The sequence below is a fragment of the Cenococcum geophilum genome (genome assembly GCF_001692895.1).
Source record: "Cenococcum geophilum 1.58 unplaced genomic scaffold K441scaffold_21, whole genome shotgun sequence".
NCBI lineage: Eukaryota > Fungi > Ascomycota > Dothideomycetes > Gloniales > Gloniaceae > Cenococcum > Cenococcum geophilum.
The window spans coordinates 421,923-437,302 of NW_027137579.1; the positions used below are offsets into that span (position 1 = coordinate 421,923).

Genomic DNA, 15,380 nt, shown 5'->3' on the forward strand with positions numbered 1-15,380 from the left:
TATAACATATATAACACGTATATTACGTATAAGAAGGATTTTATAGGAGTACGGTTGTGTATTTAAGGACCCTTAGTCCCTACCTAGATAGTTTCTTCCTTGTAGTGATTCTTAGAATATAATTAGAGTTAATCTATTAGGCAACCACTCCACCAGTTATTATTACGTTGTTGACTTTAACTTACTTTACCTACACACCTAGCCTAATAACGAGCCCACCGTAGTACCTGCTATAAGGTTCCGTTATATTAGGGCTGGCGGAAATTCAACTATAAAGACACCAGTAGGTGCACTATTACTTATTACCAACTTATAAGCAAACCCCAAGGCTCCGAAAATAGGTAACTATATATAGTCGCAATGCCATATAGATAATAATGTCTGGATTATATATCCGGATAAGTATAAAGGCATTAATATGGTTATCCGAGCGGTTCTACCTAGCATTTGAGTTTTCAATCTTCCATCAAAGCCCTCCTCACTCCTCCTGACCGCCCCCCGTTTCCTTTCATCGCTGGAACAAGGTACGTTTCTTTAAATCCATCCAGGCAGCTATTTGGAATTTTTGAGCCTGATGGGCTGTGCTAAACGCTCACCGACTGGACAGGGCTCAATAAGGCTGTGGGCTGTTTCGCGATAATAAAAGCCAACTCTGCCCTTCCACTTTCGGCCCCCAACTCTTTTGCCCAACCATTGACGTTGATCCTCCACAATACCTACTTCGGACCTTACGTCGGCTTTCCGTTCGTGATATTGAGTCGCGCAAGGCTGAAATTGCTATTGCGGCTTCAAAAGCGTCGGTGTTGGCCTGACTGTTCTGACTACCGTCGGAATTCTCACTCTTTGCCATGCGTGCGTGCTCTCCAGACTACAAAACCGACTGTCTCAGCGCGTGCTCGCTCTAAAAGCACTTTGAAAACGTGCTTACAATGGCATATTTAGATTCGATACGATCAAAGGCCCGTCGAGCAGCCTGGACGACTGATGGAAACACTCCGAATTACAATCCTTTTGCGCGCACGAGGTCCAATGACAAACGGCCCGACGAAGAGTCCGGCTTAGGCCTACGAAGTCGCTCAGAAACACATCTTGAGCCCGCAATCGAGGAGCAAAGGCGCCTAGAGAGCCGTCAGGCTGAGAAGGAGTTTCCAGGTCCTCAACATGCTGGTACTGCACCACCAGCTTCTGCGACCCCCGAAAAGCCTCCACTTGTGGACCCCGGTCGGCAGGTAACTGATGACGAAAGCCCCCAATCACCGCAGGGTACTAGCAAAGAGTCGGCTACTACGACTAGTGATACCTTGGTTGGTAGTCAAAAGGGTTTTCGCAATAGGTTGAAGTTCAAAAACCCTTTGCGCAACAACACTGAAGAGAGCGAAAGCATAGATCGCGTGGAAACTGAGAAATCCACAAAGTCTGAAAGGCAGAAAGCTGCTTTTAAACGTAGAATTCCGATCAAGCATCAGGTTCGCGCCGTCCTGTTCGGCTCATGGATAAACCTTCTTCTGGTTGCCGTTCCCGCCGGTTTTATAGTCAACTACCTTCATATTAATGGCGTTGCGATATTTGTCGTTAACTTCATTGCCATCGTTCCACTCGCTGCAATGCTTAGTTACGCTACCGAAGAGATTGCTCTCCGCGTTGGTGAGACACTCGGTGGTCTTTTAAACGCAACCTTCGGGTACGTATTTGGCCCCCTTCCGTATCTCGTCATTATTTAACCTCAACTGCAGAAACGCTGTGGAATTGATTGTCTCTATTCAAGCTCTGGTTAAGGACGAGATTACCATTGTTAAGACTTCCTTAATCGGTAGCATGCTTTCGAACTTGCTCCTTATTCTTGGAATGTGCTTCTTCCTTGGAGGCATCAGCCGGGTGGAGCAGTACTTTAATGTCACAGTCGCACAGACTGCAGCCAGCCTTCTAGCTCTGTGCATCGGCAGCCTAATTATTCCAACCGTCTTCCATTCTATGCTGTCAAGTAAGTTCAATAAGGACTTCAGACTTCAGACAGATACTAACCCACTTAGCCACGGACCCTAATAGCTCTACTCTTAATCAGGAGCTTTCACGCGGAACAGCTGTCATTCTTTTGGTTGTCTATGCTTGCTACCTTATCTTTCAACTGAAGTCACACGCCGAAATGTACAATGCTCCCAGCCAAAAGGTTCCTAAGCGCAAATCCTCTAAAGTTGAGGAGGGTGGCGCTTTCCGTGGAATCGCACAGATCGGCGCTGGGACGGCAGCCGCATCTGGAGGTGGGGTAAACCAAGAACAGCTTGTGCGGTTCTCGAACGCAGAAGGAGAAGACGATGAGATTGATGAGCCCCAACTGACAATCTGGGGTGCGCTCGTCACTCTAACGATCTCCACCGTCTTGGTCGCCTTCTGTTCTGAATTCATGGTTGATAGCATCAGCGAGGTTACGGCAAGTGGCACTGTCTCCACCACCTTCGTCGGTCTTATTCTGCTCCCAATTGTTGGCAACGCTGCCGAGCACGCAACAGCGGTCACAGTAGCTTGCAAGGACAAAATGGATCTGGCAATCGGTGTTGCTGTTGGATCCAGCATGCAGATTGCTCTTCTTGTTCTCCCCTTCGTCGTTGTAGTCGCTTGGATCATGGGCCGGGATTGCATGACACTCTATTTCGATACCTTCCAGATTGCCGTGTTGTTCGTTGCCGTACTCCTGGTGAATTATCTTATTCAGGATGGCAAATCTCGTAAGTTTTTAAATTTTTTTTTTAGCTACATAGCATTACTTTCACTAACTTCAAATAGATTGGCTTGAAGGAGTCCTTCTCATAGCAACGTATCTCATCATAGCCGTTGCCGGCTGGTTCTACCCAAAAACGGCCTCAGATCCTCTCTGCCCCACTCCATTATAAGTACCTCTCTGCTTATCTGCTTCTGTCGCTTAAAATTGGTTCAAATTGGCGTTTGCGGTAGAGCCTCAGTCGGGGCCGGGCAACTGGGGAGTGAAATGGAGTTTCGGCGGCTTCAGCGAATACCCTTCTAGAGCACCCTAGGCTGACTTTCGCGCGTCTATTAAAACATCGTGGTTGCCTGCCGGCTGGTTTCTTTTGTTTCCTCCTTTTTCCAAGCATGTCTTATTAGCGTGGTCACTACGACTTGGTCCTTTTGTATAACTTTAACTACGATGGTGCGAGGGTGCTTCTACTATTAACAAATCTATACGTGTACTATGTTTCTGGCAAGAAAATGTGTAGGACAACGGTTGTAAGGGAACAGAAATGTTTACGGAAGTGAACTAATTTTAGCGAACTGATTTTAGGCAGTATACTGCTGTTAGATGTTAGGAAGGCTCTATTTCCGCTACGCCAAGCGCATCGAAAGACTGACTAGGCAGAACGAGGAAAGGTAAGATTCTTCCCTCAACCCTGCCATCACCATTCCAACCGCTAATATTAGTTGCCTCATAACAGCCCTTCCACGTCACGCCTGATTCGAAAAACACATCTAGCTCTCCCGACCTCGAAAGACTGCTCGGATTCCTCGACGCTGCCGAATGGTCCTCTTCGCAATCTATTGCGCGGCTAGATGGTCTACGTCCCTCGAGCGTCTTCGAGTCTTCTCGGTTGAAGAACTTGACATGCACTCTAGCGTGGGAGCCCGAGCACGCTTGAGAGTGGCAAGCCCGACGAGCTGGACTGCGCTCGTCGGGCTGGAACACTGCTGGGAACGGGTGGCCTGAAGGGCCGCTTGTTCCTGTGAATGGCAGCGGGATGTGGTTTTTGGTGGATGCTCTATGGAAGGGTATTTGCGTGCGGGTTGTGGGACAGGAAGAAGTCTGGAGAATGCTGGTGTCTTGGGAAGGGGTTTGCGGTGGAGTTGGGGTGATGGATGAGTTGGTGTGTCTACTATTCTCCCGGAACTTCAAACGACATTCATATTCAGGTTCATATCCTGCAATATATCTTTTCTCGCACGGTCTTGGCCTACCATCCAACATATCCTCTCGAGATCCTCTCAGCATTCAGCCTCCCCAACTTTGAACTCTTCCATTCCACTGAAGCTCTCCCACTAACTCACGCTCTACTTACAACCCCCAAGTAATCCTCGTACAAAGAGCAACACTTAAACCTGGTACCCACCACAGCTCGCCCATCGGCGCCTAGTTGGAAAGATCGACTTAAAACTTTGTGCACGCCAATCGATTTATTCACCACTGAGAAATTCTCACAGCATCAATCCTAACATCGCGCGAGCGCAGACGCTAGCGTCGACCCATACTTCGCATTCGCACCTCACATCTACACATCCGATCTTGCTTTTAAGCTCGCGGCGTTGGCCCCCGGTCTTCACTACCGTCTCAGTCGTAGTTCACTTCCCACCAACTCGAGTCGTCCATATTGTCGACCATCTCGAAAGTCCCCCGGCTGATCCCCATTCTTGCCTATCACTTAATCCTCACCTTGCACTTCTCGATTGCCTTTCTCTTTTCTTTCAAGTTATATTTCTTCCTAGGCCTCTCAAAACTCTTTCATTCATTATACCTTCTTCGGTCCAATCTACTTGCTCAGCTTGAATTTCTGCTTTCAAGTATATAGTGATTTTCTTTCGGTCACATCCTTTCGAGCTTCACATCAAGCTCCTCATTTAAGACAACTACAACAGACAGGATAATTGCCCGCTTGATCAATTTCTTCAGGGCTTTCAATCAAGCCAAAGGCATTACTCGCTCGTAGGCCACTGTCTTGAATTTGAAGCGCAACAGCATTTGCGATATTCTTGCAAACGTCTTAACGAAACTTCCACAATCATGTCATCCCCGGAATCCAACCTAGGAGTTGGGGACTATGCCATGCCAGATCCTGCTGGTGCCTCGGAGATCGGGGACACTCGCGAACAGCTTTCTGGAATGTCGTCCGGCCAAGATGTATCAGCAGTCTCTCCACCTGGACCTGCCCATGCTGATCCTATGGACGTCGATGCCAGCCTTACTGTTAAGGAGAAGCCGGCTACAGATGACTGGATGTTCATGATGAACCTAAGCAACAGTCACGATGGCCCTGCTATCCAGAATAATGGCAGGCAAAATGCCATACTCACAATTCCTGAGCAATCTGGAAATATCCAAGAGGCCACCACGGCTAACGCCGATGCAGGTATGGCTCCCCAATATGCCATACCACTCAATTTCGCAAACCCCTTCCTTTCGGATATAGAAACCATGGACTTCGATTACGCCGCCGACCAGTTCCTAGAAGACCGCCTCGCGCAGCAAGACGCCGAGCCCGGCCTCCTAGACTTCAGCACTCTATTCGGCGACGCGCCCTCCCCCTTCCCCCACGCCCCGCTAGGGCCCGCTGCCCCCTACTCCACCAGCACCGACGCGCCCACGAGCACCACCCGCTCGGGGATCCCGTCGTCGTCGTCGCTCGATCCCTACACCGCCCCTCCGACCTCCCACCCTCCTGCCGCCGCGCACCACCGCAGCCGCACGCCTCTGCTCCCACTCCCCGGCTTCCCGAACGGCCAGGCCAGCGGCTCGGGCCTGCACCTGGGCGCCTCGCTGCTGAAGACGGCGAAGAAGCCCGGCGGCGCGTCGGGCGCGCGGATGACGCCGGACGCGAGGAAAATGATCTTGCGGTACCAGGTCCGGGCGAAGCAGGCGGCGACGGGGCAGGTGCCGCTGGTCGCAGCTGCGGTTCCGCTCCCGGTTCCGCTGCAGCCGTGTGTGAGGGGCGAGCGGAGGGTTGCGGAGATGGTGTCGCGAGGTGGGGTGGCGCCGTTGCCGTTGCCGTTGCTAGTACCAGTGCCGTTGCCGTTGCCGGTGGCGGGGCCTGAGACGGTGGCGGAGGATGCGGTGGAGGAGGCGTTGGAGAGGGAGGAGAACGAGAGGGCGGCTGCGGAGTAGGTCTTTTTTTCTTCCCCTTTCGAGGGGAGGGCGTGGCTGGGTGTCTGCGTTTGCTGATGTTGATTGCAGGTTTGCAGAGGCGAAAAAGAAGTATGAGAGGCTTAAGAGGAAGGGTGAAATTAGTGTTTGGGATGATATTGCCTTCATGAAGCTGCAGAGCGCGGAGGATGTCCGGCTTAAGAAGCTTGAGCAGAGCCGGCTCAGGCGGAACGAGGAGGCTGATGGGTAAGTTTTCCGGATGGCTGGGATTGGGACGGTGGCTGACTCTCGCTAGGTCGAGTGATGATCAGGCGCTCTTTTGCAGCGGGACTGGGGACCGAACTTCGGGCAAGCGTGCTCGTGCCCAGGAAAGCGAGGACGAGTCTGGGGACGACAGAGCGCCGGAAGTGGATCCTGGGTAAGTTTTTCTGTGTAGGGTTGCTAGACGATTACTGACGGTGCGTGTGAATTCAGGGAGGGCCCTTCGAGTCGAAAGCGTCCGAGAGTGGCGCTCCCGAGAAAACCTCTTAAGCCGGAGATGTTCCAGGATGCTAAGGAACGGAGCATGCTGGTGGGAATCCAAGCGGATTTGGATAAGGCTAAGAAGAAGAAGAAAGCTGACAAGGGTGGCGAGAAGCCCACAGCGGGGGCGAAGCGAAAGCCCAAGGGTGCGCCAAGAGCAAAGGCCGCCCAGAAAGGGAAGAAAGGTGCTGCCAAAGACGCTCCAAAGGAAAAGGAGAAGAAATCTCGTGGTCGCCCGAAAGAGCGAAATACGATCAGTCTCGGGGATCTGCAGAACAACAATGTTATCAGAGATGCTCAGACCCATGATGGTGGCCCAGATGAAGCGGGCTTCGATACTCATAGAAAAGGCGAAGCTCTGAAGCAGTTGATTGCTAGTATTCCTGAAGGAACATGCAGAAAGGATGCATACAACGACAAATTTTACTTGATGCAGGCCACGAGAGATTTCTCTACTAAGAGAATGGTCTTTCCTGATGGGAAGGAAGGTTGGCGCATCAGAGGCATGAAGTCGTCTCTAAGCAATTCACAGGCAAGTCACGTACAGATCCTTCTATCAGGATGGCTATTAATGACATGAGGATAGCTCTTGGGTGTTTCGTTCATGAGGAAGCGAGAACATGCTGTCGAAGAACCTCTCGGTGGAATTATCGCTGACCAAATGGGTCTGGGAAAGACGGTTATGATGCTTGGTAAGAACGGTCTGTTCATCTAACATACTCCCCGAATGCTTACCAAACATACAGCGAATATGGTCGATGGCCGGGCGCCAAAAGGCCAGCCGAAAACTACTCTGATTATAGCAAGCCCAGCCCTTGTCAATCAATGTATGTAATACCCATTCATTGGCAACAGCTGTCAGCTAATAAAATGCAGGGTACGAGGAAATTTTCAAACATGTCGAGCCGAAGGTGGTTGGGAGGGTCAACAAATATGTTGCGGGGCATAAGCCTTCTTCAAACACAACCGTGGAAGACCTTCAGACCTTTGACATTGTGTGAGTTCTTGTTTATGGCCCACAGATTCCTCTTTCTAACATGGAATATAGCCTGACAACTTATACCGAGGTCATGAAGTCCTACCCGAAGTACTCGCCGCCTCAAGAATGCTTGACCGCTGAGCAAAAGAAAGCTTGGTGGATCGAGTATCTTGAAGAAATGAAAGGTGATTTGCATCGGATCCATTTCCATCGAGTGGTGCTCGACGAAGCTCAAGCCATCAAGAATCACCTTGCAAGAACTTCAATTGCGTGCCGGGCACTTATGGCCAATTATAGATGGGCACTGTCGGGGACACCGATTATGAACTCACTGGAGGAACTTTATCCATACTTCAAGTTCTTGAACGTTCCGTTCACTGGAACATACAACATCTTCAAGGCGAATTACGGCAACAGATCAAATCCTGATACTCAAGATCGTCTGCTGGCCCGGCTTTCCGTATTCATGCTTCGCCGGACTCACAAAGATTTGTTATTCGGACGTCCCATTCTGAAGCTTCCGAAGACCCAGATAATCACACATTGGGTTAAGTTCAACGACGTGGAACGCAACGCCTATGATATTGTCAAAAACAGATTTATCGACATTATTAATGGCTTCGCCCGGTCGAAGAAGCTAGAACGGAGATACAAGCATATTTTTACGTGAGTGCTAATACTTATTAAAATTGTAGATGCTGATTCTCTGTCAGGATGTTCCTAAGATTGCGGCAGCTGACTGGTCATCTCATTACAATTCAAACTACAATAGAGGATCTACTCAAACGCGAAGACATCGAGAGACTGCGTCAGGTTACGGAAAAGGAAACAAATATAAGTGAAAATACCGACCGTGGCAAGCAAATAATTCAACTGCGCAAGGTTCTTGCTACATATGTCTCCTCTCGTACGAACCCGCAGAAACCTCCTCAAGAAGTAATGGAAAGTCAAGGTTCATCCGCAGGGCCTTCCCAGCCAGCAGGTCCCTCAACTGCACCGACAGCCACTTCCACCGAAGGCCAGACCACTAAAGAGCGGGTACTACTAGAGGTTGGCGGCCGCCATGGACTAAGCTATGACTTCACCAGGTATCTGGATAAACTACAACAAGGCGAAAAGTGGGAAGAGATTAAAGAAAAGGCAAAATGTTCCAGCTGCCATCAAATTCCAGATAATCCTTACTTGACAAGCTGCCATCATATCTATTGCCTGGACTGTCTGGAGTTGGAGACCCACCTGGCAGCACAACATGACCAAGACAGAGCGTCGTGCATGGTCTGCGGCGTGGAGTACACTTTTAGTTACCCTTGCGAAGATCCAGATGCCAGGTCCCCAGAACTGTCGGAGGAAATTTCAGATTCCGAGGAAGAAGACGCTCCAAAGAGACGTCGTTGGAGGCGGAAGAATGACGAGGACGCAAAAAACGACTGGATCGAAATGAGCGGCAGGGTGCTGCCATCGGCAAAGACTTTGGCGATCAAAGCTCAGATATTGAACTGGTTGACAGAGAACCCGAAGATCAAGATCATCGTGTACACCCAATTTCTTTCAATGTAAGCAAGACCCCAGTTTCAAGACACTATGACAGAATGTGTGACTGACTTACTTTAGGATCCGCATTCTCGAGAGGGTCTGCGAGAGCGAAAGCTGGAATTACTGTAAGGTAACTAAATATGAAATTCCGCCTTCGCATCACATTCTGACTACGAGCAGTACCAGGGAAAGATGAGCCTTTCAGCCAGAGACAAGGCAATTCAGGAATTCAAGTTCAACGAAGATAAGCATATCCTGCTTGCTTCACTGAAATGTGGTGGCCGTACGTTTTTTTTCCATCCATATTTAATAACCTAACTAACGCACCATTCAAAGAGGGTCTGAATCTGATGATGGCATCCCGAGTTATTGTGATTGATCCTTGGTGGAATAATGCCGTAGAGCAGCAGGGTATGCCCCACGTCTAATGAAAGGAACATCAGAACTAATCCTTTCTAGCTTTCTGCCGTGTCTTCCGCTATGGTCAAAAGGAAGAGACTTTCATGCAGAACTAATCCTTTCTAGCTTTCTGCCGTGTCTTCCGCTATGGTCAAAAGGAAGAGACTTTCATGCAGAACTAATCCTTTCTAGCTTTCTGCCGTGTCTTCCGCTATGGTCAAAAGGAAGAGACTTTCATGACACGCTTCTGCGTTGAGAACACAGTCGATGAGGACCTAGTGGAGATGCAAGAGCGAAAGCAAGAGGAGATTGATGGGATTATGGAGAATGGCGGCACAACAAGCAAGAAGTAGCTGGATCTTCGAAGCGGCTTAAGGGCATTTGTAGCTAATGTAATACAGATTGACTACCAAGGAGCTGATGCGGCTCTTTGGTCCTCTGGAAGAGGACGATGAGGGCACACCTTTCATTCTAGTGCCCGATGCACCAACGCTTCCAAGGATTGTTCCTGGCGGCGATGATGAGAGTTTTCAGGATTCTCCATAAGGACTTGGGTACTTTGGTGGGTGGCAGCTGGAGAATTTGGGGATTATTTCTGGGGCTCGGTTGACTTACGGTTGCTTTCCTTGATTTCAAGTTTGATAAGGATATTGGCATCCTAAGACTCGGGATATTTGGCAACTGCTCTGCAGATCATGAGATAGGCGGCTTCGTCGAGTTGGAGGATCGGATTTGGAGGCGTTTATCTGGGGTTATGACCAGCTACTTGCTTTTCTTTAACATGCATGGCTGCTGCAAATCCAGATCGTCGGGACCACCCCCATACTATGCACGAAATAAAAGTTTTCCTCCACTCCAGGCACAAGTCCTGATATGTCAGCAACCGTATAAGCCCAAATCTCGGAGTAGAGGCCCAACTAATCAGAAACTTTCATTGACCTATGTGGCAGACCGTTGCAGAGTGTAGCGGGTCCAATTTGGGCAAGGCAAGTGTCCCTCGTGCAGACTTGCCTTTTCTTGATATCGGCAAATTCGTCGCGTCCAAGGCGATAAGACCAACCCCGCCACCAATCATCCCGCGTTTTCCGCGGAAAGAAAGATGCGCGAAACTCTGCGGCAGACGTAGTAAGCTCCAACAGCTCCCCACTACTTCGTAAACACACAGCCTGTTACGAGACCCGGTAATGGATGCAGACCCAAAATCTGAGACCAGCGACGTTCTGCCTAATGCCCAGAGCGGGAACGTAGGGACGAGCGGGCCAAAAGGACGGCGGAAAGGGAAGAAGAACAGTGGCGACGATGGGTCGAAGAAGAGAAGGTGTATCTCGAGCGCCTGTGTGCCTTGCAGGAAGCGGAAGTCAAAGGTGCGACCATTTGCCTGGCGCCTACGGCTGAGCCTGTCGCCCACGGCTGAGCCTGTCATAAGATTTACACATGATACTTGTACTTGCGTCCGCTAACATATCGATAAATTCAGTGTGACGGCTCCACTCCTTCGTGCTCCGCTTGCGCCGCCGTCTATAACACCGAATGTGTCTATGATCTGAACTCGGATCACCGCCGGAAAGGCGTGTACAAGAAGGACATCGATAATCTGAAAACCCGCAATTCAACCCTTCAGACCCTCATACAGGCTATTCTAAACTATCCCGAAGATGAGGTCGCAGGATTGGTACAGCAGATTCGGACATGCGAGAGTCTGGACGCGGTTGCGGAGGCGATAATAACGAAGGAGAGTGGACTGGAGGAAGAGGAGGATGAACCAGCATCACCGTTCTCCAATGCGTCGATATCAGCGGCGCCAACATTCGAATCTCAATTATCCGGGAAGATGGGCGAGCTAAGGCTGGAGGATGGATCAACACGTTATATTGGAGGGACTTCCAATCTCATATATCTTGGAGCGGGATCGGACGCAGAAGATTCGTCCGGATCGTTGTCCAATGTGGAGCAATATCAACAACACGAAAATGCCATAGCGTCGTGGACGGCGGTTACTTTGGATACGGAGTTGATAACGCACCTTATGAATATGTATTTTTGCTGGCATTATACCTTTTTTACAACATTATCGAAAAGCCTCTTTTATAGGGATTTTCTTTTGGGAAAACCGCCACCTGATTCACGACGGAAGACTGAATACTGCACTCCATTATTGGTTAATGCCATGCTGGCTCTTGGATGCCACTTCACATCCTGGCCTGGGGCGCGAGCAGTTCGCGATGACTCGGCTACTGCTGGCGACCACTTCTTTAAGGAAGCTAAAAGATTAATATTGGAAGGCGATCTACACGAAGTACCGAAGTTGACCACCGGTAAGGTTAGGCTTTGATAATTCAAGTCGGAGTCTTGCTAATGTTCTCACTCAGTGCAAGCACTTGCCCTCATGTNCGTCCGCGAAGCAGGATGCGGTCGAGAAGCAAAAGGTTGGGTGTACAGTGGAATGAGCTTTCGAATGGCTTGCGACCTTGGCCTTAACATCGACATGTACCATAACACTAATTCTGCGCTTGATGAGACGGAAGAGGACGCACGCCGGATAACGTTTTGGGGATGCTTCTTGTTCGATAAGTATGTTTCTGCTACTAGTTTCGTCGGTCATATATCAACTCTTCCTAGTCTCCCTATAAATCTCGAAGTTGATTGCTGACTATTTCCCAGGTGCTGGTCGAACTACCTTGGCCGCCTTCCGCAACTCCCGACTTCTATCATAACGGTGCCTAAGTTTGATGTGTTCCCTGTTGAGGACGCCGACATCTGGACTGGATATACCGACTCTGGTTTTAGCCAAGCGCATGCGCAACCGTCACGTACTCGAGCTGTGAGTAATATATGATGTCTCTATCATTTGCTGATAGCCGCATCTGAAACTTACTAATACCATTGCTAGGTTGCTCGTCAAATCTCCGCTCTTTGCGAGATCAGTAATGACCTTATCAATTTTTTTTACAACCCAATAGATATGGACAAAGCTAAAGGGAGGCAATCCGAACTTAAGAAGCTCAGCGAAATTCACCAAAGACTCGAAATATGGAGGCGAGAACTTCCCAAAGAGTTTGAGCCGAAAGAGGGAGGATTACCAAGTCTGCTAGTCATGCAGTGAGTTCAACCCCGAACTTTCATTCCAAGATACCGATTGATTATTTACCTATAGCATGTTCTTCCAATTGCTCTATATTCATTTGTTCCGCCCTTTCTTAAAATACAACCAAGCTACATCTCCCCTTCCTGCGCACGTGTCGCCACGAAAGCTTTGCACCCAAGCTGCCGCTATGATCTCTAAACTTCTCCGATTGTATAAGCGTTCACATGGATTACGACAGATATGTAACGTTGTCGTGTATATTGCACACTCGGCATGCACCATCCACCTCCTGAACCTCCCGGGGAAGGACGCCCGGCGAGACATCATCCACGGCGTCAAGCACCTCGAGGAGATAGCAGAAGGTTGGCTCTGCGCACGCCGCACGCTCGGACTCCTCACCGTGCTCGCCAAAAAATGGAGCGTCGATCTCCCCGAAGAAGCCGCCGCCGTCCTCGCGCGCACAGACGCCAAATTCGGGCCCTACAACGAAGTCAGCACGCCCAAAGCCACGCACCGCAAACCACCTATCGCGGTACTAGAGCATACGACAGCGACGACGACGACGACGACGACGACGACGATGACCTCGCCCCTTCTGCCTGCCTACAGCATGCCCGCACTGCCCAACACCACCGACTTCTTCCAAACCTCGTCCTTCGCCACCGCGCCCTCCCTCACCTCGGCCGCGCTGTGCCGCTCCTCGGAAAACCGCTGCATGCCCCCGAGCACGGCCGCCGACTTGAACTACCCGCGCGCGCAGCGCCACGCGTCCGGCGCGACGCAAGCCCCGACGTCGCCCGCCAGTTCGACGACGCAGCGGCAGTCGGTCAACAGCAGCAGCGCGACGTCGGCGCACGACTCCCCCTCGCAGCTCTTCGGCGGCGTCGACGCCCTCATCCGCGAGGGCCAGGACTGGTGGCTGCGCGACCAGTCGCAGCTCGCGCTGGGGTTCGACAACTGGAACATCACCGAGGCGGACGTGGCGTGGCTGAATAGCACCACGGCGGCGGGGGGCGGCAGCCTGGACAGCGGGTTTGTGAGCACGGGGGCAGGCGTGGCGGGGATGAATGGCGTTAATGGGTATGGGGGCGCGATGTGTGCGTATAATGAGGAGGAGTGGTACCAGTGATTGTACATGTCGGTTGAGGTGTTTTGTGTTTTTAGAGGTAGTTGGTCATCACGGTGTGGATAAAAAAAGTGGCGTTGTAATTTATAACACTGGCGGTTTTTGTGGAAGAGGGAAAAGGCGCTGGAGGATGATTGAGGTAACCTTTTTGGGGGAGTTGATGATGGGATGGGATGCGATAGGCGTTGCGTTCTGCATGGGCGGGTTTGGGTTAGAGAGCGTCGCCGCGCCGTCGTCGTCTTGGGAGACGGGCGCCGGGGAGACGATGAGGGAGGCCGTGATGTGGAGCCCTTCTTTCTCGAGCTGGTACGCGGAGAGGGGGTTGATGGCGAGACCGGGGACGAAGAGGACGTTCCTAAACTTCAGTCTAGCTTCTTTTGCTTCACCGTTGCCGTCTAGGACGTCAAGCTCAATGAATCCGGTGCCCCTCACTTCGAGCCCGCCAGCTCATAGGCTCTCAGGGATGTCGAGCGAGGTAGGCCGGGGGATTGGACCGGTGCTTTTGAGTTTCAGGGGCGGGTCAAATAGTTTGAAACCATTTCGACCGGGCTTCAATCCAGGCTGAGTGGATAGTCCGCGGTTGTTGCACAGAGGTGGTGACCAGGCATGAGGGTTGGGTTGGATGAAGTCAAGTGTGAATACCAGGACATGATAAGTGAGAGGAGATATTGAGTCGCTGTCGCTCTCATTGCGAATTGAAGGCGTTTTGGGGTGCGGCATGGTTGCTAGTGGTGAGGATGAGATGGAGTTGAGAGAGGATCGTGTGGTGTTGGCTCGCGTGTGCACTGTAAGGTAGCTTATAGGGCTTTTCTCCCTATAATATATAACGGGGGTTTTTCCTATTAATATTACTTTTCCCCTACGTGTACGGAGTAGTCTACGTGGATCCGAATTAGACGTTAAGTAATAAATAAATAATAATATATACAGCCTGTATATAAGGGGACTTTGTAGATAGGGGGCTATAAGGTACGATTGTAGGAACAGGATAGATTGTGGAGGAGACGAGGTAAAGCCTCTGGGATCGTGGAGACTATATACTACAGGCACGTGCCTCCGGCACGTGACCGACGGCCATCCGAGGGTATCTGGGGGTTGTCCTAAAGGTAACCCAAAGTAACCGCAATAATATCCCTTATATTGCCCCCCCCTTCTTATAGTTGGCTCCTAATCGCTATTACCTTATAGTAAAGGGAGATTATAAAGGACTTATCCCAGAAGGGTTTAAAAGGATATTAATATACTGCTATATATAATCTGGCTGTCTGACCCCTACTTTAAACCCCTGGGGAACCTTAATAAGAAAAAAAACAACTAAAGAAAAGATATACCCGTGGCGTTTTAATTTTCGTAAACTTAACCAATACTACCTAGCTAGCTAGGTGGCTACTAGTAAGCGTTTGGGCCGGCTCGTGCACGGTACCAGCTCGTGCACGCTTTTCCACCCCACTAAAAATATAATAACTTTTTAACCTCTTTATATAATAGCATATAATTTACACGTATTATACTGATAGCAATATAAAATAATAATATAAAATAATTTTTTAAAAATATTACATATTTAGAAAGTTATTAAACCTTTTAAATTTTTAACGAAAAATTTATATAGTTAAATAATTAATTAATTAAATGTAAAATAGGATATAAAAACTTTATATTTTAATTTCCTAGTATTATATAATTTATATATAAAGTTTTCTTGGCTATAATAATAATATATATTATAAAATTATGGATTAAATTTTTCAAATTTATATAAAAAAAAGATTATAATAAAAATAGTATAATATTAAGTATAATATTAAAAATTTTTAATATAATATACTATTATATACTAAAAATATTAAATAGCTAATAATATAAATATAAATAC

The 15,380-nt window shown here is 49.3% G+C and overlaps 3 protein-coding genes across 3 annotated transcripts; all 3 read left to right on the forward strand.

Moving 5' to 3' along the window:
- Nucleotides 1-929: 929 nt before the first annotated feature.
- K441DRAFT_720291 (calcium/proton exchanger) lies at nucleotides 930-3,260 on the forward strand (the record flags this gene model as incomplete). The annotated part of the gene is made up of 4 exons (XM_067654039.1): nucleotides 930-1,681; nucleotides 1,734-1,976; nucleotides 2,011-2,723; nucleotides 2,782-3,260. 4 exons carry the CDS (start codon nucleotides 930-932, stop codon nucleotides 2,886-2,888), a joined length of 1,815 nt encoding a protein of 604 aa, XP_067503991.1. The 3' UTR covers nucleotides 2,889-3,260.
- Nucleotides 3,261-5,511: 2,251 nt separating this feature from the next.
- K441DRAFT_111735 (uncharacterized protein) lies at nucleotides 5,512-10,062 on the forward strand. The gene is made up of 12 exons (XM_067639966.1): nucleotides 5,512-6,106; nucleotides 6,156-6,278; nucleotides 6,335-6,914; nucleotides 6,969-7,074; nucleotides 7,129-7,209; nucleotides 7,259-7,379; nucleotides 7,431-8,027; nucleotides 8,075-8,914; nucleotides 8,973-9,024; nucleotides 9,075-9,177; nucleotides 9,231-9,305; nucleotides 9,486-10,062. The coding sequence occupies exons 1-12, from the start codon at nucleotides 5,826-5,828 to the stop codon at nucleotides 9,644-9,646; spliced, it is 3,120 nt and encodes a 1,039-aa protein (XP_067503992.1). The 5' UTR covers nucleotides 5,512-5,825; the 3' UTR covers nucleotides 9,647-10,062.
- Nucleotides 10,063-10,477: 415 nt separating this feature from the next.
- On the forward strand, nucleotides 10,478-13,507 carry K441DRAFT_687101 (uncharacterized protein; the record flags this gene model as incomplete). Its single annotated transcript, XM_067652063.1, has 6 exons — nucleotides 10,478-10,657; nucleotides 10,771-11,608; nucleotides 11,663-11,864; nucleotides 11,955-12,114; nucleotides 12,184-12,392; nucleotides 12,448-13,507. 6 exons carry the CDS (start codon nucleotides 10,478-10,480, stop codon nucleotides 13,505-13,507), a joined length of 2,649 nt encoding a protein of 882 aa, XP_067503993.1.
- Nucleotides 13,508-15,380: the final 1,873 nt, after the last annotated feature.